The 26472-nt window shown below is 49.6% G+C and overlaps 1 protein-coding gene across 4 annotated transcripts in view; it reads left to right on the top strand.

The window, feature by feature from the left end:
* The window catches only part of Slit3 (slit guidance ligand 3), a 587543-nt gene extending 569511 nt beyond the window's left edge, over positions 1 to 18032 (top strand). For all 4 annotated transcript variants that reach the window (XM_021178434.3, XM_029484039.2, XM_085829030.1 and 1 more), the window contains 4 exons: positions 6109 to 6263; positions 8539 to 8824; positions 11494 to 11702; positions 16369 to 18032. In XM_021178434.3, coding sequence (XP_021034093.1) covers positions 6109 to 6263; positions 8539 to 8824; positions 11494 to 11702; positions 16369 to 16604 — 886 coding nt within the window. In that variant the 3' untranslated portion in view covers positions 16605 to 18032. The remainder of the gene's footprint in view (positions 1 to 6108; positions 6264 to 8538; positions 8825 to 11493; positions 11703 to 16368) is intronic.
* The last annotated feature ends 8440 nt before the right edge of the window (positions 18033 to 26472 follow it).

Below are 26472 nucleotides of genomic sequence, written 5' to 3'. Positions count from 1 at the left end.
CATCTCCTCCACTTCAATCTTCTCTCTCCTCCTCTCCCTCTCCCTGCTACCTCCTCACTCGATCCTCAAGTCCCACCACTCTCCCTCTACTGCCCAGTCACAGACTCTGGCCTTTTATTGACCAGTTAAATTGGAAAGCAAGGTTCCCATAGCCTCAGTCGGTGTATACGTGACGATCTGCTCATGGGGGCAACCACATCTTGAGAGCCAGAATTTAGCATGAGAATACAAACAGCATCAGATCAGCACACTACACACACTGTGACCAAGCTGACCTCAAACTTGGAGATCCACCCACCTCTGCCTCCAAGTGCTGGGACAAAAGGTGTGTGCCACCACCACCTGGCAAGTATATACAATATTTTTTTAATAATACAGTGTTTTTATTGCAACCCATCACATGAGGTCATGTGTGGAATTTTCTACTTGTGACATCATATTAGTACTCTTTTTTTTTTGGAGTCTTTTGCATTTTGATTTTTTAGATAGAGGGATGTTCAACTTGTAGTGTCATCTCTCACTTGCTGACTTACTTGGTAAACATCTAAGTGTGGGGGACATGAGATTAAGCATCCCCCACACAGAAGGCACACATGTTCACAGACAGTGGCTACACAGGCCTCCCTGGAGACTCTCCAGCCTGCTGTGGGGACACTTGTGATCAAGGAGTAAATAGCCCTATTTGGAAGCTAAGGGAGGGCGTTTCCACAGGGCAGGACGGGAGATGCCCTCTGTGAATGCCATGCTACTCAGAGCTGACAGCAGCTGAAAGGACAAAAGGCTGTTCCTCAGAGTCACTGCGGTGACTTCTTGCCACCTAGAAGGCCGTGTCAGTCTCAAATGAAAGCCAAGCCGCCAAATCAAAGCTGACCCATCGGGAGAGTTGGCAGCCTACAGATTTCTGTCCCCTGAGACCCATGAGCTAGCCCCTTGAAAGAGTGAGCTGCCAGGGCCCCTGCAGGCTTCATCCTTCTAGAGCAACTGAGTTCCAGGGCCTCCCTCGGCCCATCCTCGATGCTGCTCAGGACCCCCAGTAGTCATAAGAAGTGAGGGAGAATGTCAAGATGCTGCTGTAGGCCACAGGGCAGACACTTCAAGCCCAGCTGGGTCTCTGCTGCCCCAGGAAAGGCCAGGCCTTCAGTATGGACACTTACCATGGGACTCCTCAACCCACAGGGCCAGGGGCCTTCAGGAAGGGCATCTAACCAGAACCTCAGTGGGTGGAGTTGTGAGATAGGCGCTATAGACTATGCAGAAAAACTGGAAATTCAGTGTATGGGGGGCCGTATCTTAGCTTTTTTAAGGTTTTAAGGTTTAGAACTCCATGCATGAGTCAGCTCTGTCAGGGCGCATACCCTGGCAGTTTGAGTTGCCACCATCACTGCCAAGGTCTTGGTCCCATCTGATCCTCAAAAATGGAATAGCAAAACCTCACCACTCTGTTTGAGGGTTGGGAAGCCTGTTTGCTCAGAGGAATGCCAGAATGGGAAGAGCCTTAGACACAGGATAGGTTTCCATTAAACCCACCCTCCCATTGTGTGGCTGCAGGCTGTGGTACTAGGGTGCAGGAGTCAGTTGTCAGGGTAGGGTCCCTAGGCCCAGGCTGCTCGCCTAAAGAAATCACGGAAACTCTTTGTTCCTGCAGGCCTCTGTCGCCACCTATTGGCCACTCTTGGCATTGGGGGGAAATGACCACCTGATAATCTTTCTTGTACAGTGGCCTGCAGTCCCTCCCATAGCTGGGAGACATGAGTTTATGTCCTGACTCTTCGTGAGGTACTCTAATTCCCTAGGCAGTGAGTCTCTTGTTTCCAAACGAGGAAAGATGTGGCTCCTGCTTTTGGGCTTGTTAGGGTTAAATGAAGGTCTTCAGTTCCCGCCCTTACTGCATGACCCACCCACTGCCACTGCTCTCATAGAAGACGCTTTCGGTTCCTAGAAGCCATAGCATCCAGCTCACTGTAACTGTAGTTCTAGGACCCAACATCCTCTTCTGGCTCCAGGAGGCACCAGGCATGCAACTGGTGCACATGTCCATGTGCAGGGGCTCACGTGCACACAAACACTGGAGAGAACTGTGGGCCCCTCTGGCAATGCCTGTGGCCATAGCAGCCCTATGCAGGAGCCCTCCAGCCTCAGCTACAGCACTGTGGCCACGGCTACTGTCTGGGCCCAGTGGACAATCAAAGACCCTCAGGCCCCTCGTCTCCCCTGACATCCCTAACGATCTCTCTAGGAGCCGATCACTGATCACCTGAGCTTGGCAATGCAGCATGGTCATTTCTCTTAGAGCAAACAGAAGGGTTGGGCTTGGCTTTTGTTTTTACCATCGTTGTTGTTGTTGTTGTTGTTGTTGTTGTTATTGTTGTTAGCAGTATTGCCGTTTTCCCACTGATATTTTGATTTGGAAGACCTTTGTTTACAACTTTGACAGAAATCTCTGTTTGGTGTCTGTGATTGTGAGGGCAGGCATGTGCACTCCAGGACATGCTTGTGGAGGCCAGGGAACGACCCCGTGTTTCAGTCTTCCCGACCACTTTGATACTGGCTGTCTTGTTTATTCCTGTATATGCCAGGCTGGCTGACCTGAGGGCTCTCCTGTCTCCACCCTCCATCTCCCTGAAACCTTGAGACTGTAGATACACACTACTGTGTCTGGCTTTACGAGGATTCTAGGATCAACCTCAGGTTTTGAATGTAACACAGCTCTTTGCCCTCCAAGCCATCTCTCTGGCCCTTACACCTTTTTTAAGGGCAGGTAGGACAGGCAGACAAAGCTGTCCTTGGAGCCAGGGGAGCCCAACACTCCTGGGGCAGAGAATTGTAACTGCAGCCCTTGTTACCTTGATAGCCGCTGTAAGCACTGTCTCCAGCCTGGTAGTCCTCAACCATACACCGACGCCTCGGATGGCCCTACAGAGCTCAGGAAGGAACAAGGGAATGGCCTTAACAGCCAGGAAGGAGTTAACCGTGCTGCTTGCTGTGCCAGAGTATATCCAAAACGGGAAAATAGCTACCCTAACTACCTTGACCCTTACTTGGTTCTGGAAGGAAAGAAAGAGAAGACCACAGCGGAACTCTGGCTTCATAGCTGCCTCTGATAGAGAGACTGCCTAATGCTCACCCAAGCATGAGGCCTGGCCTCCAGTCTGTGGTGCTATTAGGAAGTGGCACATTGGAAGAGGAAGTGAGGTCACTGGGGTTGGGGGGGACCTCCGGGGAACATTGGCACCTTGGGATCCAGCCACTTCTTTCTTGCTTCCTGGTCACCAAGAAGTAAACAGGACTCTTTCAAAGACTGGCCTAAAACAGCTCTAGAATGCGACCTTTGAAACTGAGTTCCCAAATAGCCCATCCCTCCTTTCAGTTATAGGTCCCAGGAGCTCAATTACCAGGATAGCAGCAGCTGTGGGGTGGTCAGGGACACAGCTACATAGTTTTGCACATGGTTAGAAAACTAAGGGAGGGCTTGGCCCTGATACTAATCAACTTGCCTGCAAGAGGGCAGCATCTGCCTGCCCTCATTCATGACTCACTCAGTGCAGTAGAGATGCTTCTGACCCATCCACGCAGCTTGTTGGCTGCTCAGCTCCCCATCCCTGAACCAGACACCCCAGTGTCTCTCAGCTCCTGCCTCCACCCCTGAACCAGACACCCCAGTGTCTCTCAGCTCCTGCCTCCACCCCTGAACCAGACACCCCAGTGTCTCTCAGCTCCTGCCTCCACCCCTGAACCAGACACCCCAGTGTCTCTCAGCTCCTGCCTCCACCCCTGAACCAGACACCCCAGTGTCTCTCAGCTCCTGCCTCCATCCCTGAACCAGACACCCCAGTGTCTCTCAGTTCCTGCCTTGCTCTCATTTTCCTGCTGCTTGGCTAGACTTGATGCTCAAAAGTTGGTCGTTTGATTTGGAGGAGATGTGTGGGCTTCGTGATTTGTTTCTAGTCCCCAGCACCTAAGACCATATGACTCAGCCCTCAGCAGAAGCATGGGTAGACGGATAATAGACAGGACAAGTGGCTGGAGAGGAAGGAGCAAGAGTGGACAGGTCCATGAGGAGCAAAGGGGAAAAGAAGAAGGGAGGGTGGGGAGGATGGATGAAAGAGTGGACAAATGGCTACGGGTTTTTTGGAGGACTTGTGTGGATCCCAGGATCAGAGCTACAGTAAAAGATCACCAGGGTGCGGGCTGTGGCGGGTTCTTATTGTCAATGTTCTCTGTGTGTGTGTACGTGCACATGGAGGCCAGAGGAGAACCTCAGGTATGGTTCCTCTGGGGCCGTCCATCTTTGGAGGCACCATCTCTCACTAGCTTGAAACTGACTGCCAGGCTAGGATTGCTGATGGACAGTGCTGCCCCTGGCTTTTTCTGGGGGTTCTAGGGATCTAACTTGGTGCTTTCAAAACTAGCACTTAGCTCCTCATAAATAGCACAAATATCACCAATATCACACTCCCCGAATAATTTGATCACCCAGTAATTCTGGCACGTTACTCTCCCCCATGTGGAGGGAGGACTCTGAGATAGGGGAGTTCTGTGATTGGCTATTGTTCTGCCCATCAGTGAGAGGATGGGGAGCGGCCTCCATCTCTGTTCCACCTGTATAGTACCTACCATTTCCCTCGGCTCCTCTGAGGTGCCACAGCCATGGAAACTCCCCCTGCTGCCTGTAAAATCAGTGAGAATCCCAAGGAGACTTCAAGACGAGAGAGGCTCTCCTGTCCACCAATGAGACAGATCTACAGACTCCCCAGTGAGCCCCTTTCTTCATGCCCCCAAAATCCTGTAACCCACCACAGTTCCCTCCCAGGCCCTGCCACTGAAAGTGTTCTGGGGGAAACAGAATTTTGGAACCAAAAGTCTTGCCTGTAAATCCTATCTCTAACATGTATAAGCAGGATGCCCTCAGACAAATCACATAATCTCTCTCTGGGCCTCAGTGTTTTTATCTGTAAAGTGGTTATCTGGCACCTACTTGTAGAATTATCAAATAATAGAAGTGAGTGTGTTGGCACTGTACACAGCCCAGGTAAGTCCTGCCCTGTCACGGATGAGCTGGGGAAGGAGAGTAAACAGCCCTGTCTCCCTAAGCTGCCAACTCTGGAGTTCTGGAATAGGGATAAAACTCGCTTGGCATACGAGACCCTCTTTCTTTAGATGCGGCCTGCTCAGAAGTGGTGGTTATATAACGGATTCAGGAACAAGGACAAATTGCTGAAATCTTAACGGAGAGTATGTGCATTTCATACATGCTGAGGGGGGGAAATCCCATCATACTGGAACGTTTTCTCCCAGATGTTTCTTTGGGCAAGGCTGAAGAGTTACTTCAGCGAGATTGACGGAGGAAGTGGGGTATTTGAAGGGGCAGCATCTTCTGAGAGCAGGTGTCCAGGTGGTGTGCGGGCGGAGCCAGCCTGAGATGGTGAGCTAAGGATAGCTTGCCTACTCTGAAAAAACCGGGGCAAGAGCTGAGCAGCGGCCGCTGACATGCATACCTTAGCCTTGCAGAGGTCAAGGGTCATGACATGCAAATCTTATCCTTGCGGAGGTCAAGGGTCATGACATGCAAACCTTATCCTTGCAGAGGTCAAGGGTCATGACATGCATAACTTATCCTTGCGGAGGTCAAGGGTCATGACATGCATACCTTATCCTTGTGGAGGTCAAGGGTCATGACATGCATACCTTATCCTTGTGGAGGTCAAGGGTCATGACATGCATACCTTATCCTTGCAGAGGTCAAGGGTCATGACGTGCAAACCTTATCCTTGCAGAGGTCAAGGGTCATGACATGCATACCTTATCCTTGCAGAGGTCAAGGGTCATGACATGCAAACCTTATCCTTGCAGAGGTCAAGGGTCACGACATGCATACCTTTCCTTACATCACTCATAAAAACTGGAGCTGAAAGCCAAATAGAAGTAATTGAAGAGGAGCGTGGGTAATTCGGCATATTTTCTGTTTTCATTTTTGCAACTTCTGTAACTCACGGTGGTTTCCAAATGAACGTAAAGCAGTCCTGCGAGCCGTGTAAATCCAACTTCAACCCGGTGCCTGGCCACGGAGCGCTCTTGACCTCTGGCTCTCTTCCTTTCTCTCCTGTCCAGTGTGGAGACGGTGAATGACGGCCAGTTTCACAGTGTGGAGCTAGTGATGCTAAACCAGACCCTGAACCTGGTGGTAGACAAAGGAGCTCCCAAGAGCCTGGGGAAGCTGCAGAAGCAACCAGCAGTGGGCAGCAACAGCCCCCTCTACCTTGGAGGTAACGCTTCCCTGTCACTCCCTGGCCTCACCCCCTTCACCTTTCTGGCTTTCTGTGGCTGCACTGATACCCAGGCCTGGCTGATGCTGGGGTCTCCCTAATGTCTTTTTGACTCCTACTGCCAACGTCAATCAGGGAAGACTTCCTGGAGGAAGTGACGACAAAACTAGTTGCTGAAATGGGGAACAGACTATGGATAGCTGCTCATAAAGGGAAAAGGGTGGAGTTCTGTGGGACTAGCAGGTGGGTGGAGGTGAAGAGAGGTAAGAAGAAGATAGAAGGGTGTTTTGCAAGTATTGGGGCAATGCCCCTCTGCTCTACCTCTTAGACATGGCAAGAAGCACCACACGGAGGTCAAGGCTGTACAAAGGGTAAAACAAGAAACCATACAAGCTGCCTGCCTAGCCCTGAAATGAAGCCCGAGGCTGATGGGTCTTGAATTATATGCAAAAAAGAAAAACCAGCTTGGGGGCGGGGTGGGGGGGAGGGTCTGATCGGGACTCGGTGGGAGAGCACTTCCCTAATGGGGACAAACAGTGGCCAGGATTCTCTCCCCCAGAGACACATTCACACAAAGCCACCAAAGCAGTTTGTTCAATGCAGATTTCTCAGACCTCAGCCCAGGTGTCCCCAGCCAAGGGCTGGCATGGACCCAGGGACTTGCACTTTGGACAGTCCGTCCAGATGCAGGGGACACAAAGTGTTCCTGGCCCAGACTCATCTTAGGACATAGCTGCTCCGTAAGGAAGAGGCTTGTTCCCCTCCCTGTACCTGTTCACCCTGGGGCGGGGCGGGGGGGGGGGGGGGAAACTGGGCACTTTTTCCAGGCAACATGGGGCCTGCAGAGGAACTGGCAGGGAAGAAAGGACAGAGAGGAAAGCTGGGGTTTTGGTTTGTTTGTTTGTTTTTGAGACAGGGTCTCCTATAGCACAGGCTGGCCTCAACCTTCATCTATAGCCAGGGATAATGGTGAACTTTTCATTCTCCCGCCTCTATCTACTAAGGCTGGGATTACAGGCATGTAGCTCCCATGCTCAGTTTATGCACTTGCTGGGGATTGAACCCAGGGCTGTATGTATGCTAAACGCACGCACATGCACACACACGCACATGCACGCACACACACACTCACATGCACACACACACACACACACACTCACACGCACGCACTCACACGCACGCACACACACGCGCACACACACTCACATGCACACACACACACACTCACACGCACGCACTCACACGCACGCACACACACGCGCACACACACTCACATGCACACACACACTCACATGCACACACACACTCACATGCACACACACACACTCACACGCACGCACTCACACACACGCACATGCACGCACACACACTCACATGCACACGCACACACACACACTCACACGCACGCACTCACACGCACGCACATGCACACACACGCACATGCACGCACACACACTCACATGCACACACACACACACTCACACACACACACTCACACACACGCACATGCACGCACACACACTCACATGCACACACACACACACTCACACACACACACTCACACACACGCACATGCACGCACACACACTCACATGCACACACACACTCACACGCACGCACTCACACGCACGCACACACACGCGCACACACACACACACACACACACACACACGCAGTTAAGCTATCTGCCCAACAGTAAAAGGAGAGAGAGCACACAGAGTCTGCAAACGGCCCCGAGGAAGATGCCAGGGTGCACAAAGGGCGATAAAATGGTCTGGAAACCTTGAACCCCAAAGCTTCACAGAAGCAACAAGCTGCTTCCCTAACCTTATCTCCTCTCCAAACTGCAGCTCCTTTGATGTGGGCTTTCGAACAGGAACTGGGGCAAGGAGCGCCTCAGCCTGGTGGGGACAGGCATAGCAGGGTGATCTAGTGTCCTCCACCCACACCACGCCTAAGGGGAGGGCCTCAGTTAAGCCAGGGGGACTGTGTGGCAGAAGGTGACAGATCTTCTCCCTTCTCCTTTGAAAGCTCAAAATACAGACTCTGGCAGATATTTTTTTTTTTCTTTCTGAATTTAGAAACTGGTGATAAGTTGCATTTTAACAGTTCCGAAGCAAGGACACATACACAGCCCTGTGAGGATAAGGCCAAGGCTTTGGCCTGCTAACTCTGAGCTCTGTGTGGTGACTGTAGTCAGGCACTGTGTGTGCTCTCCCTCTGGATGAGGCAGTGTCCTCATGCCATCCTGGCTCTCTCCCTCCTGCTCCCGCAGGCATCCCCACCTCTACGGGCCTTTCAGCCTTACGCCAGGGTGCGGACAGGCCGCTGGGCGGCTTCCACGGCTGCATCCACGAGGTGCGCATCAACAATGAGTTGCAGGATTTCAAGGCCCTCCCCCCACAGTCCCTGGGGGTCTCTCCTGGCTGCAAGTCCTGCACTGTGTGTCGTCACGGCCTGTGTCGCTCCGTGGAGAAGGACAGCGTAGTGTGTGAGTGCCACCCGGGATGGACCGGTCCACTATGTGATCAGGAAGCTCGGGACCCCTGCCTTGGTCACAGGTGAGTCCTGAGCACAAGTTGCCCTGCCTGCATGTAAGGAATGGACACTGATGGGTGCTGGGAGTTGTGGTCCTACTATGGATAGCACAACTGCTTACAATGCCAAGACACAGGGCTCCTACATCCAAGCAGCATGGCTGGCTTGGTGTGAGGAGAGCTTTCTCAAAATATCTGTCACCACCAGGTAGCCCTTAGGCCCTGTGAAAGCCACTGCCAGACTCTGTACTGTGATTAGAAAAAGCTGTCTTAAGGGAAATAGAACCCCAAACACAGCACAACAAAAACAGAAGACAGAAATTCCAGCTCCTGTGAACGCTACAGTGGACTAAGTCCGCATAACAGTGCACGTAGGAATCACGTTTAATGGTTCAATCATCCATTACTCAATCAACAAATGTTTATTGAGGGCCTACTGTGTGCAGGGCCTTGTACTAAATACAAGAGTCCCAGTATGCCTAGAAATTGCATTCGGCCAAAAGTAATACCAGACTCGAGACTGGTCATGTGGCTGGCTGAACGAGTCGGGAAATGACGGTCTTGGTCAGGAAGAAAAGAACGCTGTAGAGGCCTAAACTTCCTGTTAATCTTGATGTATGTGCCTGGCCCTGGAATTAACATGAATCTTGACTTGAATGTCATCCCAGTAGGCTCAGAGATATATCATGACTGAAAATTGGGGCTTTGTGGCCTGGAGAGACGGTTTAGCAGGTAAAGGCTTTTGCCTCCCAGACCAATGACCTGAGTTCAATTCCTAGGACCCGCACAATAGAAGGCAAGAACCAGCTCCCACAAGTTGACCTCTACAACTGTGCTATTGCATGTGCACACACAGAAATAGACAGATAAATAAATAAAAGTAATATTTTTAAAAGAAAGAGATGGGGCTAGAGAGACGGCTCAGTGGTTAAGAGCACTGGTCTTCCAAAAGCACCCCATGACAGCATCCAACCATCTGTAACTCCAGTTCCAGGGGATCCAACACTGTTTTCCAGCCTCTGTGGGCACTGGGCACACACATGGTATGCATATATGCATGCACTCAAAATACCCACATACATAAAAACACATGAATCTTTTCAGTTTTTTGAAGAAAAGAAGAAAGAGATGTCTCAGCGGTTAAGAGCACTTGTTGCTCTTACAGTCCCCAGCACCCTTGTGGTCACTCACAACTGCCTCTAACTCCAGTTCCAGAGGATCCAATACCTTCTTATGGTGTCCACAGGCACCAGGCACATGGTACACATAGATATGTGCAGGCAAAGCCATCATATACATGCAGTAATTCTAAATATTTTTTGTATTACAAAAGGTGGACTTCGCTCTGGGAGATGGACTGAAGGCTAGTTCATGGGAGGGGCTGTCTTGGAGTGGAGTGGTACAAGGTCTAATGTGCTTACCACAGTGCCTGGCACACCGCATGTGCCACCTGTGCTGAGAACGGGTTGCATGTCCCTTGTCTGACATGCCCTACCCTAAAGATGCTTCACATCTATGGTTTCTTTCCACAGTTTAGAGTATATATCTGTTCCTCTGAGATACTGCGGGGATGAGAATGAAGCATACACATAAAGATCATTCATATTTTATAGACAGTGTGCACGCGCGCGCGCGCACACACACACACACGGCCTGATGATAATTCCCTATGATCTGTTCAGGGTGTCCGTGTTTTATCAGCAGCTCATCAATGAAGTCAGGGGTAGGATTTTTCACTGGAACCCATGCTGGTGTATAAAATGTGTGGACCTGGGGGCTTTCTGGATGAGGGTTGCTCAACCTGTTGTAGCAGTAGTAACAGTAGCAATAGTGTTTGCTATTTAAATTGAGGGAGGGTTAAAATGTTTACAAAGACCAGCAAGATGGCTCAGTGGGTAGAGGAGCTTGCTGCTAAGCCTCAGAACCTGAGTTCAATCCCTCAGGGCCCACATAGTAGGAGGAGAGAGCCTACTATAACAAGTGTGTGCCCACACACACACTAATAAAATGCAATATTTAAAAATTATTTTTGCTGCCGGGCAGTGGTGGCGCATGCCTTTAATCCCAGCAATTGGGAGGCAGAGACAGGCAGATTTCTGAGTTCGAGTCCAGCACGGTCTACAAAGTGAGTTCCAGGACAGCCAGGGCTACACAGAGAAACCCTGTCTCGAAAAATATATATATATATTTTTTTTTGCCAGATGCGGTGATGCCTACCCTTAATCCCAGCACTTGGGAGGCAGAAACAGGCAGATCTTTGTGAGTTCAAGTTCAGCTTGCTCTACAAAGTGAATTTCAAACCAGCCAAAGCTATACAGTGAAACCCTGTTTTTTAAACACACACACACACACACACACACACACACACGCGCGCACACACACAATTATTTGTAATGTTAACAGAAGCTTAAAGTCTGTTGGGCTGTGAACTGGCACTGAGGACTCTCATGTCACTGTAGGAGCAGCAGAGTGGCATCTGTCATGGACAGAGCTGGCAGTGGACATTTGCTAGGGCACAGTGGCATCCAGCTACGCGGCCACTAACATGGGGTTTACATGAAATGAGACACTTAGATGCTGGGCTGAAGGAAGGCAGTCCCCGATGCAAGGTCTCACAGCTCTGGGTCCCCTGGCTGGAAGGACAGAGAAGGTTCTAGCAGCACTGACTCTGGTCTCCTCCCCTCCGCCCACAGCTGCAGCCACGGGACATGTGTGGCGACTGGGGACTCCTACATGTGCAAGTGTGCCGAGGGCTATGGAGGAGCTTTGTGTGACCAGAAAAATGACTCTGCCAGTGCCTGCTCAGCCTTCAAGTGCCACCATGGGCAGTGTCACATCTCAGATCGAGGGGAGCCCTATTGCCTATGCCAGCCTGGCTTCAGTGGCCATCACTGTGAGCAAGGTGAGTCTGCTGTCCTTACGGGACAGAGGGACTAGGAGAGAAGCAGGGGGTCAAAGAGTACCTGATCTTCCCCAGCGGAAACCATCAGATGGCGAAGAATGACCTAGGCAGGGAAGTAATTTATACTGCCATTTCCAAGTCAACGTATCAGTTACATTGGTACCGTGCATTCACTAAGAGAAGCTACTTCATAGAAGATGGAGCAGGAGATGGGGGTAATGGGGTCATTGTGGACACTGGCTGACTACCATGCTGCTCTCAGGGTTTCTCGGTAGAAAATGTGCTACGTAGAGTATGTGGTACCTGGGGATCTGCCAAGTGTTGGGAAGCCTAAATGTGTGAGAGTGCAGTGCCCATGGTGGCCAGAAGAGGGCACCAGATCGCCTAGAACTGGAGTTGGAGGTGGTTGTGTGCTGCCTGGGTGCTCAGAACTGAACTTGCATTCTAGAGTCTTCTAGAAGAGCAGTGTCTTAGTTAGGATCTCACGGCTGTGAACAGACACCATGACCAAGGAAACACTTATAAGGACATTTAATTGGGGCTGGCTTACAGGTTCAGAGGTTCAGTCCATTATCATCAAGGCAGGAACATGACAGCATCCAGGCAGGCACGGTGCAGGAGGAGCTGAGAGATATACATCTTGTTAAAGGCTGCTAGCAGAAGACTGACTTCAGGCAGCTAGGATGAGGGTCTTATAGCTCATGCCCACAGTGACGTACCTACTCCAACAAGGCCTCCCCTCCTAATAGTGTCACTCCCTGGGCAGGGCATATTTAAACCATGACAAGCAGTAAGCACTCTTGTGAAGCCGGAACTGCTGCACCATCTCTGTGTAGCCCCAAATTAGGACTCCCAAAAGTCAGAAACAACACGTCCTGAAAACAAAAATCTGTGTGTCCTTGAGGTCAGTTCTCTCTTGGTCATAAGTCCTCCCCTAAAACAACTGCACTGGTTTATTGTAAAGACTAAGTAATATTGTGGTGGAAGAGGACTCAGCATTAAGGTTCTGGGGTGACGTCCCTGCAGGCTAAACAAGCTACCCCGAGTACCCAGCACAAGCAAAGCGACCAGACAAGAGATACCAAGTACATGTTTACCATACTGTCTAATGGAGAGCACTTAAGTACAGCCAAGGGTGGGGGTGGCTATGGACTATAGACCTCCTTCTCTCTGAACCCACATTCAGAGAGAAGAGAGCACCTTCATGCTACCCAGTCTCCTTGACTGGCACTGACTCGGGGCTAGGCGATTTCTCTTCACGGGCAGCAGTAGGCAGTAGGTTCTTGGCACACCACAGAAGCCTGGGCTGGACACCTGCAATATTTTGCTGTTGGACAGCCTGGCATCCTCTCAGGCTCTGAGCCCCACTGAGGAACTGCCTGGAGTTTACATGGCTGCACTGCTTCAGAAAAGGAGCCCATGTTCTGACCTTTCCCCTGCCGTGACCCAGAGCTGCCTGCCATGCAGTATGTCACTCTCCGGGCAGCTGATGCCATATCTGATGGCCGTGATACCACACCAGCTACTTGAGCCATGACCCAGCAGGCTAGCCCTCAGCCCACAGCACACTGTGCCCACCAGGGACCGACAGGAAGCTGAACATGGTCAGCAGCTGGTTCTTTAAAAGATCCATAGAACTGGCAGATCTTTAGGTAGACTAAGAAAGGCAATGAGAAGATTCAAATCAGAGAATGCAGGAGACACATTATAAGAAATTAAATTAGTAATAAGTCTTTTGGGAGCTGGAGCGATGGCTCAAAAGATAAGGGCACAGCCTGCTCTTCCAAAGGACCTAGGTTCAATTCCCTGCACCCACACGGCAGCTCACAACTGTTATTCCAGGTCCAGGTATTCCAACGCCCCCTTCTGGTGTCTGTAGATATTACACATATGTGATAGGCAGGCATAACATCCATGCCCATAAACATAAAAATAAGCCTTCCATCGTCAGGACTGGAGTGATGGCTCTGCAGCGAAGAGCACTTTCTGCTTTTCGAGAGGTTCTGGGTCTTGCTCCCAGAACCCACCGACACCGGAAACTCACAACGACCTATAGCTGCAGGGATGCTGGTGACAGGCAAGCACACACATGGTGCATACACGCATCTGCATAAATAACATGTATTTATCATTAAACGAAAGGATACCTCAGGCCTGTAAGTCCTACACCCAAGAGGAGGGTGACCAGAAACTCAAGCTGGCCCACAGACCAGCCTAAGTTGCATGAGACCATACCTCAAAAAGAGAGGGAGAAAAGGAGGAAAGGGGGGGAGATAAAGGGGAAAGAGGTAGGGGTGGGGGAAGGGGAACGTCTTGAATCTAAATCCAGGGCCTCGGAGTTCACTGCCGCTTTCTGTGCACAAAACCTGGTATAACTCCTCCCAAACTACTTTAGAAAGTTGATGAGTACAACATGCCTCGGGCTCATTCGCCAAACCATCATTACCCTCTCTCTCCTAGTCAAAGAAATGTGTGTGAAAGAGGTGAGGGGTGAGCCGAAGAGAAGGAAATAGGGGCAGGAGAAACAGCTAGGAGTCCACGCCCCTGATGAACACAGTGGCAGAAGTCCTTGGCTCCACACTACCACTTAGGAGGATTTCCTTCCACACAGACGCATCCTGTCACTCACAGACTCTTACACGTCACATCTGAATGAAGCACCATTGACGAAAGCTGCTCGCGTTTTAACTCTGAAGGAGCCTCAGCCTCAGGGTCATATGGGATACGCACCCTCACCTTTCCGTCACCCCAGGTGTTAATGTTGCCACACTGTGCCTCTGCATTGCACATGCACGCACACACACACACACACACTCTCTCTCTCTCTCTCTCTATCACTTGACTCTGAGTCCTTTAAGGCACCATTGTTTTAAAGGATTGTTTGCAGGTGGATATGGTGTCTGTGCACCTTACTAAAATACACAAACCCTTTACAAAGCTCTGATGATTTTTTTCTCCTCAGTTGCCTCTGCTGCTCATGAGAGGCCATGAATCAGTGAGGAGTTACACCAAGGGCTGTAATTGTCCAGGAGGGAAACTAAGGCACGGGATAACAAGTGATTTTTCTATGACCGTGAGCCTTCAGGTTCTGCTTTTCTGCCCCCCCCCCGCCCCCCGCCCTGCCCTGCCCACCGAGCCTACTCCAAAGGCCCTGGCAGGGCTGGGGGGTGGGAGCAGAGGCTAGAGGTAAAGAGCAGGGTCAGAAGTGAACGTTCCAGCACACAGAGGTCCCCTTTACTGCTCTCCCATTGTTTCTAGAACTTCCAGAAACATCCAGAAGGGCCTTTACTGCCTTAGCATCTTTTCTAGATTTCATCTCTGTGGTCACTTCCCCGAGAGCCTTCAGTACCCTGGACCAGATCAGCTTACTCACGTGTGCTCTTGTAGAAACATGTCCTATAATAGCTTCCCTCTGCCCCAGTTTCTCATTACAAATACATGCATTTCAGTGTTGATAAAAACTAGTGTGCAGACTCTAGACCAGTGCTTCTCAGCCTTCCTAATGCTGTGACCCTAAATATAGCTCCTCATGTTATGGTGGCCCCCAACCATAGAATTTTTTTGTTGTCACTTCATAACTTATTTATCTACAGTTATGAATTATAATGTAAATATCCATGTTTTCTGATGGTCTTAGGCAACCCCTGTGAAAAGGTCATTTGACCCCCAGAGGAAGTGAGACACACAGGTTGAGAACCACTGCTCTAGACCAAGAGAGACAGGCTACTGGGAGTGGTAAAGCCAGGCTGGGACAAACCGATACTCTCTGCCCCATCCAAAGCTCTAAGCACTCTGCCCACCATGGCAACGTGGGGAAGCAGGCTCAGCTCTGGCAGACACCCTCGTTTCAGAGAAGCCAGAAATCCAAATTCTTAAGTGAATTTAGATGTTTTCAATGTTAGTATTTAAGCACGTTCTATCAGTCCAAACGTGCCCAGTAACATGACTTAGCCGGTATTTGCCAGTTTGCCAGTCCCTTGGAAGATGGAGGATTAAGCCCACCCCTGCCACCAGAATAGCCTCGGGCATGGTTCAAGCCTTGTATTGAGCCTGGCATAGCAAAAGCACATCAAATGTGTGGAAGTGAGGAAGGAGGGAGAGAGGGAGGGTGGGACAGAGGGAGGCAGGATGGAAAGGTGGTTGGATGGATAAGTAAGCAGGTGATGAACTTGTGTGCCCCAACATGCCCATGACTGGTGGATCCCGAGAGTTTAGGTGGAGCAAGGGAGACCCGCTGAGTTAGAGAAAACAAACTCTTGAGGGGCTTCAGCGAGGTAGCCTGATTAATTGGGAGGGACAAGGCCTACTTAAACCTTTGTGGGCGTGAGGGCAGGGAGCAGTGAGTGTACATGATTGGGGGGGGGAGCGGGAGGGGGGGCCCCCCCGGTGACGCCTCATTTGCATGCAGAGGAATTCCAGGCGCTGCTAGACCTTACCTTATAAGGGGAAAGTTTTAACCTGACTACAGCTACATGACCTCCTCAACCCTACTCTTGTTCCGGACCCATACCTCCTGGTCCCACGGTTCCTTGGCCCCACACTAGTGAATACGTAGGTGCAGGTTGGGATCACAGGAATCTCCTAAGAGCCGACCAGGGACCCATCTATGGACTTGCCAGACCCCATTACCACCAGAGACCTAACATTACTTTTCTACCGTCTTCAGAGAATCCATGTATGGGAGAGATAGTCCGTGAAGCCATCCGCCGCCAGAAAGACTACGCCTCTTGTGCCACGGCATCCAAGGTGCCTATCATGGAATGCCGCGGGGGCTGCGGGAGCCAGTGCTGCCAGCCGATTCGAAGCAAGCGGCGGAAATATGTCTTCCAGTGCACGGACGGCTCCTCATTCGTGGAAGAGGTGGAGAGACACTTGGAATGTGGCTGCCGCGCGTGTTCCTGAGCCCCCCTCTGCCACCCAACCATCCTCCGCCTTTCGGACCCCAGCTCATTGGGCTGGGGAACAGCCACATGGAACCTCTTTGAGATTCAGAATGAAGGAGAGAAATCTGGAGAGCAAGAGGCAAAAGAGAGAATATTAAGTATATTGTAAAATAAACAAAAATAGAACTTATTTTTATTATGGAAAGTGACTATTTTCATCTTTTATTATATAAATATATCACACCGTCTGAGTATATGGACTATACAGTGAGTTATTTTTACCAAGTTTTGTTTTGTGTTGTGTATTTGTTGTGTTTTTATAAACAGCTGTTTATAAAATTTTAAGACAAAGAAAAAACACTAATAAAAATGTTTTAAACACAAGGATAAGGGTAGAGAAACGGTGGCCTGAGGCAAGAGGAGGGAACTATGGGTATGTAGCTCTCTCAGGGTCAGCAAAACCAAGAGTGATTTCCTGAGCTGGCTGGGGACAAAGGAAGAGAAAGCAAAAGTGGTTTTAGTTTCTTTGTGGCCTTGGTTCATCCTTTCCCTCTTCCTTGCAAGCAGCAGGCTTCTCGTGGCCCTGGCTTTCTAGGCCAGTGTGTTCCTTTGCTTCCAAACGGAGCTGCTGGGCCCTGAAAGTCTTGTTGCCCTTCAGAGGAATTGCTGCCCCTTGCTGATCATCTGATCAAGGCCCCCTGCAGTGCGGGAGCCCCCCCCCCCAAGGTGGAAGCATTCCCCCCTCCTGGACTCCTTGAGGGAACTGAATCTGGCTTTGCTAAGCAAGCCAGGTCTGTTTTGCCAAATTTGCAAACAGCCACTCTTTTTCTGCCTCTCAGAGGAAGCTTGTCCTCAAAAGTGAGGTGGAGAAAGAGGAAGGGTCTTCCCAGGTCCCAGGCTCTGGCCCTCCCTTACAAAGTCCTCTTCCTGGCCAGTTTCATTGAAGTGCACAGAGCAAGCAGCAGGACTGCCCACGAACAAGACTGGGAGGTCCAACAGGCAAGCCTCTGGCATCTGATCCTTCAGGCCACTATCTCAGTGGCAAAGACGCATTGCTGTGCAACACCAGCATCCAGCACAGGTCTGAACCCTAACTTTATCCAACCCCTACTTCTCTGGTGCACTGAACCCCATTGCCTAACAAAAGACAATCAAGCCCTATCAGTTGCCTTAAGCCGCCACCTGGTAAGTGGACATGCCAGGCCTGGAGTGTAAACTCTAGATTCTCATCCAGATTAAGTAGACTCAGGAGACAAACAGTGGGGAAAAAGCTGTTTTTCCAGCTGCCTTTTCTCCTGGCTCGGTTTTGTTCACTCTTCCTTTCTGCCTCAATCGAATCCAGAATTCTAGAGACAAAAACTCAGGCATCTAGGAAGTAAAAGCCAGCATTGATGTGCAGCGTCAGGACTCCTGTCCCTGCAGGCCTTTTCTGACCTCCCACGCCTCTCCCCTCCCACCCCCACCCCCACCCCCACCCCCAGCCCCCAGCCCTTAGCACTGGAGCCCAGCATCTGGCTGCTCGCACCAACCCCCTGGTCCTGCTCATCCATATTCCTTTCTCAAAGGTCTCAGGAAGGAATGTGTGAGCCTTTCTGCTCTGAGGCTCCCCCTGAGGAGCTTATCTGCTCTGTGAGGACCCATGGTAGGCAAAAAGCTCCAAGAATAAAGAAGAGAAAGAGAAGAGAGAGTAAGGGAAGGGAACAGAGGAAGACAGGGAAGAAGGATGGGAAGGATGTGGTAGAGAAGTTTGCGTTTGAACAAGCATGTGAGTGAGTGTTGTATTCCAGCAGTCATTCCTTATGAAAGGTCTGTTGAAAATGTTCATAGTTAGATTTATGTCGTGCCCACTACAATGTACTCAGAGATCACTCCAGTGGCAACCCATATATTTATATATTTATATCCTTATATTCATTTAATTCTCTAAACATAGATCTACATAGAACCATGACTGATGTAGCATTAATTGGCTTGAGATAAGTAAATATGTGTTTCTTAATGACAGTATCAGGAGAGTCTTGCAGAGGAGGGGACTTCCAGTCCTGAGTTTGTCAGGTAAGGAGTTGATCAGCAGAGGAAATGACCCAGTAGAGTGGTGAAGGTCCTGGAATGTTTGATGAGCAGCCAGAGGCCTGTGGTCGGTGGCAGCAACATAGGATGACCCCTGTATAGCCCCCAAGAAATGGAGAATGTGCAAAGGGCAGGGTCCCCACAAAAATAATTTTTTTAAAGCCACGTAGCTAGGCCACAGAGACTTGGTGTAATTGGGGTAGCAAGAAGTACCAAGAAAGTCTGACTGTGGAATAGGAAGGGGAAGATAGAAGCTTGCCTGGATGAGAAAGCTGTCACTCAAAAGGGCCTGGGGCTCCGAGGGGCTCACTTTGTGGCTGGCACACATTACTCTCTCAAGGCAAATCTCAAAGTCTCTGTGATAGCTAGCTCAGGAATTCGGTCCTGGAAGAAGTGTCCTAGGATGTGCCCAATGCCCCCCCCATTCCTCTAGTCCACCAATCCACAATCTTTTTTATATCATGGAGCCCCCGCACCCCGACTCTGGGAGGGGTTACTGGGCTGCGAGCTTTCTCTCTGTGGCCACAGGGCCCCTAAGGCTTCCCTCTCCCATTTACCCCTTGTGCTCATTTCTGAATTCAAGTGCAGTCAGCCAAGGATGGGTTCTGCTGCCTCACAGCCTTCTCATCTCTGAAAGGCCTAACCTTTCAAAATGCCAAACACAAAAGCCATCAAGAAAATCATCCCCAAAATGAAGTTTCTCTAAAATTGAAATTTAGAAACTTTTTTCCCTGAAATGTATTCCAGATTCTAGGACCAGAATCATCCATACACAGGAAGGGGTCAGTCAATTTGCAATCTTAAACATATGGTTTAATGTATGTGTGGGGTGTACACGTGTAGAAGAGTCCATCTGATCTATTACCTGCTGTGTAGGGTCAGGAGACAAAGAGAAGACGCCTTCTGGTCTCACCAAAGGGGACCTCCAAATGGTTTATGAAATGCTATACCTAAAAGCTCTGTATAGAGTAAAGCCCTGTACGATGTAAGATGTTGTTAATACTTTCGTCACTGACTTTACTGACATGCCAAGCAGCCATTGTTAGAAGAAAGCTTTGCCTTTTCCATCTCATTTCAAGGGGTCAGATGCTTCAGAAAATGAGATGGGGGCTGGGGGAAGGCCTCCCAGGATCAGCAGAAGAGAGAAGAGAAGCTCCCAGTGGGTCCTCAGGAATCCAGGAATAACCAGACTGGGATTGAACCAACCTTGCCTTTCCCAGAGGCAAAGCGATCCCCACTTGGCCACCCACTGCTTCAGAGATTCACAGGTTCCCCAGATAGCAAAGGTGGAAGGACCCTTGGGGTCGCTGTGGGTCAGAAAGGAAACTATAGCTGCCACAAGTCAAAGTCAGGCAGCAGAGTCAAACTGAAAGAGGGGGAGGGGGTGCTCCAAGGGTCCATGCAGGCAGTTCCTCTTGCTATACCACAGCGGACAGCCCGGCAGAGCAAAGCCTGAGACTGAACACATAGACAGACATGCATCCTCTGCCTTCCCACAGCCATCTCCCAGGGAAGCTGGGACGGGGAAGCTGGGACCATGGTCAGCTTTAGAGCCCCTCACCCACATTGTCAATGGGGAATTTAAACAGTGACACAGGAAACTCTGGGACAAAGGTGGTCAGAGATGGAAGCCAGTGAGACCAATTAAGACAGAACTGGCATTTGGCAAAGCTTATTTCTCTAACTCAATACGTTCTAATAAGAAAAGTGTTCTATAAAAGAGAGTAACAGTGTTACAATGCCACTTCCTCATTATGGAATAAGTAATGTGTATTTCTTGCTCAACATTCTGCCATCTTCTAATGTTACTAAATAAATAGATGCATCACGGGGGAGCCCACTGTGCTCTTGTGAATGCATAAGTCAGCCTTACTCTGTAGTGTGTGTGTGTGTTTCATTTTTGCACCTGACTTGGATACCCTGAAGAGCAGAGCACTACCATCATGGAGTAAATCTGTGTGGAATTAGTTAGAAGAAACTAATTTCTTAGATCCTTAAGTAAGAATATGTATCCAGAGTTCCCATATACATTCCCTAAGCCCTACCAATATAGCTTATACTCCAGCATCTATGGGAGATGTGGCCTGAATAGCCACAGATTTGAATGCCAAGGGCTATAGGGAAGGAACCCTCTCACATCAAGTGAGAGCCACATAAAAGGAGGATGAGCTCTTGAGGGCCTAATTCATTCCTTCTTCTACTAGTTCTTTTGGTTTGTTTTTTTGTCCCGTCCCCGTCCCCGTCCCCGTCCCCGTCCCCGTCCCCGTCCCCGTCCCCGTCCCCGTCCCCGTCCCCGTCCCCGTCCCCGTCCCCGTCCCCGTCCCCGTCCCCGTCCCCGTCCCCGTCCCCGTCCCCGTCCCCGTCCCCGTCCCCGTCCCCGTCCCCGTCCCCGTCCCCGTCCCCGTCCCCGTCCCCGTCCCCGTCCCCGTCCCCGTCCCCGTCCCCGTCCCCGTCCCCGTCCCCGTCCCCGTCCCCGTCCCCGTCCCCGTCCCCGTCCCCGTCCCCGTCCCCGTCCCCGTCCCCGTCCCCGTCCCCGTCCCCGTCCCCGTCCCCGTCCCCGTCCCCGTCCCTGTCCTGTCCTGTCCTGTCCTGGAGTTCCTTGGTTGGTTAGTTTTTTGAGACAGGGATTCTCTGGGTACCCTTGGCTGTCCTGGAAGTTGCTCTATAGACCAGATGTGGTTCTGTTTTACACTTCTTCCCTTGTGGTATGCAGGCACTGGCACAGCAGGAGAGGCCCTGCTGAAAAACTGTTTGTTTTGTTTTGTTTTGTTTTGTTTTGTTTTGTTTTGTTTTGTTTTGTTTTGTTTTGTTTTGTTTTAAAAAGAGTCTACACTTCTTAGTTCTAAGGCAAATACGCTGATAGTTGTTATTTTCCTAAGAAAATATTCAGCTATTGTGATTAATGTGTTTAGTAAATGACAAAGTGCTTTTTATCTTAAAATTATAGCTAGAAAAAGTAAAATTCTTTGATTGGTATAAATTTATAAGATTCGTGTAACTGCTGCACACTAAGCAAGAAAGGATGGATTAGAGCTGAGTTTTGAGGCCCACATCTTCCCTTGATGTGCCCACACTCCAGTGCACACTGCATGGGAAAGGATAAAGCAAAGTCTAGAACAGGTGGGTCAGCAGGATTGAGGTCCAGCAGTGAATGCTGGGAAGGGGAGGGGGATGTCGGTCTCCTCCAGAGATCTCAGTGTTACAACTCTTTAATGTTACAGCTCCTTCAGACAACGTTCCATGAAGCAGCTCTCTCAGATAGTATTCAAGACAGCTTGTATGTATGCACCTTATTGGAGTGGGTGTGGGCTTTAAGACCCTCATCCTAGCTACCTGGAAGTTAGTCTTTTCCTGTTTGCCTTTGGAACAAGATGTAGAACTCTCAGCTCCTCCTGTACCGTGCTGCCTGGACACTGCCATGCTTCTCCCTTAATGATAATGGACTGAACCTTTGAATCTGTAAGCCAGCCCCAATTAAATTTCCTTATAAGGGTTGCCTTGGTCATGGTGTCTGTTCATAGAAGTAAAACCCTAACTAAGATAAATAATATAAAATATCTTGGTGTAACTCTAACAAAACAAGGGAAACACCTGTATGACAAGAACTTCAAGCCTCTGAATAAAGAAATTGAGGAATATATCAGAAGATGGAAAAAAGAAATCATCTTCAACAAATGGTGTTGGTCTAACTAGATGTCTGCCTATAGAAGAATGCAAATAGATACATATCTGTCACCCTGCACAGAACTCAAGTTCAAATGCATCAAAGACCTCAGCATAAAACTAGATACACTAAATCTTCTAGAACAGAAAGTGAGGAGTAACCTTGGACTCACTGGTACAGGAGACAGCTTTCTGAACAGAACACTGATAGCTCAGGCTTTAAGATCAACGATTGATAAATGGGACCTCATGAAACTGAAAGACTTCTGTACAGCAAAGGAAACCATCATCAGAACAAAACAGTACCCTACAGATTGGGAAAGGATCTTCACCAATCCTAAATCCAAACAGAGGACTAATATCCAAAATTTATAAAGAACTCAAGAAATTAGACACCAACAATCCAAATCGCCCAATTTAAAAATGGGGTATTGAGCTAAACAGAATTCTCAACAGAGGAACATCAAATGGCCAAGAAGCACTTAAAGAAATGTTCAACTTCCTTAACCATCAAGACAATGCACATCAAAATGACCCTGAGATTCCACCTTATACCTGTCAGAATGGCTAAGATCAAAAACGCAAGTGATAGCGCATGCTGATAAGGATGTGGAGCAAGGGGAACACTCCTCCATTGTTGGTGGGAGTGCAGACTTACAGAACCACTTTGTATGGTTTGTACCAATTTGGCAGTTTCCCAGAAAACTGGAAATAGTTCAAGACCCAGCTATTTTACTCCTGGGTTTATACCCAAAAGATGCTGTACTATACCACAGGGATAGTTGAACCATAGTTGTTCAACTATGTTCATAGCAGTTTTATTCATAATGGCCAGAAGCTGGAAACAACCTAGATGTCCCTCAACTGAAGAATGGAAAAAGAAAATGTGGTACATCTATACAATGGAATACTACTCAGCTATTAAAAAACAAAGACATCATGAATTTTGCAGGCAAATGGATGGAACTTGAGAATATCATCCTGAGGGAGGTAACCCAGAGCCAGAAAGGCACATATGGTATGTACTCACTTTATAAGTGGACGTTAGCCATAAAGTGCAGGATAACTATGCTACAACCCACAGACCCAAAGAAACTGGGTAACAAAGAGGTCCCACGAATCTCATTCAGAAGGGGAAACTAAACAGACATCAGAGATGGATGGAGAAAGGGAACTGGGTTGGGGAGAAGGTTAGGATGGTAATAGGGATGATCAGGTGTGAGGAAGGGGGCAAGAGAGGGCTAGGAGTAAGAATGGAGATTGGGGTGGGGGTGGGGGGATCTCTGATGGCTAGCTGGAGGCCTGGGATGGAAGAAGATACAGTGAATCTAAGGGCGTGACCCTAGCTGAGATTCCCACCAGAGGGGCATACAGAAACTGAAGTGGTGACCTCCTGTATCCAGGAAGAACTTTCAGAAGAGGGAGGGGATCATCAACCCACCCACAAAACCTTCAACCCAAACTTTGTCTCGCCTACAAAATGTGCAGGGATAAAGATGGAGCAGAGGTTGAAGGGAACAGCCAACCAATAACTGCACCAACATGAGATCCACCCTGTCTTAGTTAGGGTGAACAGACGCCATGACCAAATATTGTCTTATAAAGACAATATTTAATTGGGGCTGGCTTACAGGTTCAGAGGTTCAGTACAGAATCACAAAGGTGGGAGCATGGCAGCATCAAGGCAGGCATGTGCAGGCAGAGCTGAGAGTTCTATATCGTCATCTGAAGGCTGCTAGCAAAGGACTTGCTTCCAGGCAGCAAGGATGAGGGTCTTAAAGCCCACACCCACAATGACACGCCTGCTCCAACAGGGCCACAGCTTCTAATAGTGCCACTCCCTGAGCCGAGCATACACAAACACATCCCATGTGAGAGAGACAACCCTGACACTATTAATGATACTCTGCTATGCTTGCAGATAGGAACCCCTAGTGTAACTGTCTGCTGAAGGCTTCATCCAGCAGTGGATGGAGACAGATGCAGAGACCCACAGGCTGAGCTCAAGGGGTCTTGTGAAAGAGTGGGGGATAGAAGTGAGCAAGTCAGAGGGGTCAAGAACACTACAAGAAGATGCACAGAGTCAACTAACCTGGGACCATGGGGGCTCACAGAGCTTGGGCCACCAACCAGGGAGCATGCAGGAACTGGACCTAGAACCCCTACATATTTGTAGCAAATATGCGGCTTGGTCTTCATGTGGGTCCCCTAACACATGGTGAGGGGGCTGTCTCTGACTCTGTTTCCTGCCATTGGATCCCCTTCCCCTAGCTGGACTGCCTGGTTGGGCCTCAGTAGGAGAGAATGGTGTGCCTAGTCCTTCTGGGACTAAATGCCCCAGGGTAGGGTGGTACCCAAAATAAAGGGGTACACCACCACCCAACTCCTGAATTTGTTCTTTCACCAAGCATTTAATGAGCATAAATTACATGCCAGGTACCACTCTAAGTAATAGGGCTCCAAAGATAGTTACCTGAAGAACGTTATGTGTGTCTTGGGGCAACCTCACTCTAGTGACCTGGCTTTGGAAGTGGTTTCATGTTCCCGACCCTTTTGATGATGGCTGGCAGGACAGAAGAGCAGCAGGTGGAAGGTTGCCTGGCTACGGGCAAGAAGATGCATTCACAGAATGAAGAGGGGAAGTGCTACAGCCAACAGTGCGCATGCTCTCCATCGCATACGCATGCGCATACCATTCACGTACACATACTTCACATCTCTATTCACATCCTTTCATCCTGCACACTCCATCTGTCCTAGTTGGGTTTCTCTTGCTGTAATAGAACACCACAACTAAGGCAATTTACAGGATAGTTTATCTGGGGCTAATGGTTCCAGATGGTTAGGATCCATAACAGAGGGACAGCAGGAGCCTGCTGTAGATATGGCAGTGGGAGCTGAAAGCTGAGAGATGAGGATGCACATCTTAAAACTGAGAGCGGGGGGGGGGGGAGGACACACTTAAAGGGGCGAAAGCCTTTAGACTCTAAGGCCTGCCCCCAGTGAAGTTCTTCCTCCAGCAAGGCCACACCTCCTAAGCCTTCCCATCCATACAGCACCAACCGAAGAATTCAAATGCCAGAGACTATAGGGGACATTTATCATTCACACTACCACACTGTCTAACCAGTGAGGGAGAGACCTGAATCACAGAGCTAGAAGTAGCAGAGAGGTGGCCTGATCAGGGGCCCTCCGATGTCCTATCCATTGTAGCATCCTGATTTGCAAGTAGCAAACCCCTGGTGGATGCCTGTGATTGGATGATTTCCTGCACAGATTATCTTGAGCAAGGTGCTGAGGCCCATCAGATTATGGAAAGAGGACCACACTAATCAATCAAGAGACTGACACCACCCCCCTTATCCTGGAGCAAAGCTGTGCTGGCTACATTTATGTTAACACAAGCTAGAGTCATCCGAGAGGAGGGAACCTTAATTGAGAAAATGCCTCCCTAAGCTCAGGCTAGTAAACAAGCCTGAAGGGCGTTTTCTTAGTGATTGAGGGGAGAGAGCCAAGTCCATTGTGGGTGGGGACACTCCTGGACAGGTGGTGCAGTACTGAGCTCTATAAGGAAGCAGGCTGAGCAAGCTATGAGGAGCAATCTAGTAAGCAGCATTCCTCCATGGCCTCTGCATCCACTCCTGCCTCCAGGTTCCTGCCATGTTTAAGTTCCTGTCCTGACTTCCTTCAGTGTTGAACTATAATGTAGAAGTGTAAGCCAGACAAACCCTTTTCTCCCCAACCCTTCTAAGCCACCATGTTGTCCTGCCTTCACATATGAGAACCACAAGATGTAGGTTGGGTTTTCCCTGGATGGAAGAGGAGATGCAGGACCTCCCTCTCAACTGCAGAAGGAGATACAAGTCCACAGAACCCAAGGCCAGTGGCCTGAGTCTCACACGGGGACAGATCCCAGCCCATGTCACTCAGGCACAAGGAGTGAGGCTGGCTCTTCTCCTGCAACCTCATCATTCATCTGCATCTTGGGGACAAAGTGCACATGGCATGGTGCAGAAGAACCAGCTCTGGTATCTAAAACCTCAAGGCCACAGGTAACGGACCTCTTGATTGAGGAGTTCATTTTTCATATCCCATTTTATCTCCACCCAGAAATTAGGCCACAAGCCACTGCTAAGGTACTTTGCTGTTGCTTT

The sequence above is a fragment of the Mus caroli genome, unplaced genomic scaffold (genome assembly GCF_978045245.1).
Source record: "Mus caroli unplaced genomic scaffold, Mus_caroli_1 scaffold_13, whole genome shotgun sequence".
NCBI classification, from domain to species: Eukaryota; Metazoa; Chordata; class Mammalia; order Rodentia; family Muridae; genus Mus; species Mus caroli.
Note: the sequence above shows the minus strand (reverse complement) of the source record. Positions and strands in the feature narration are given on the sequence as shown.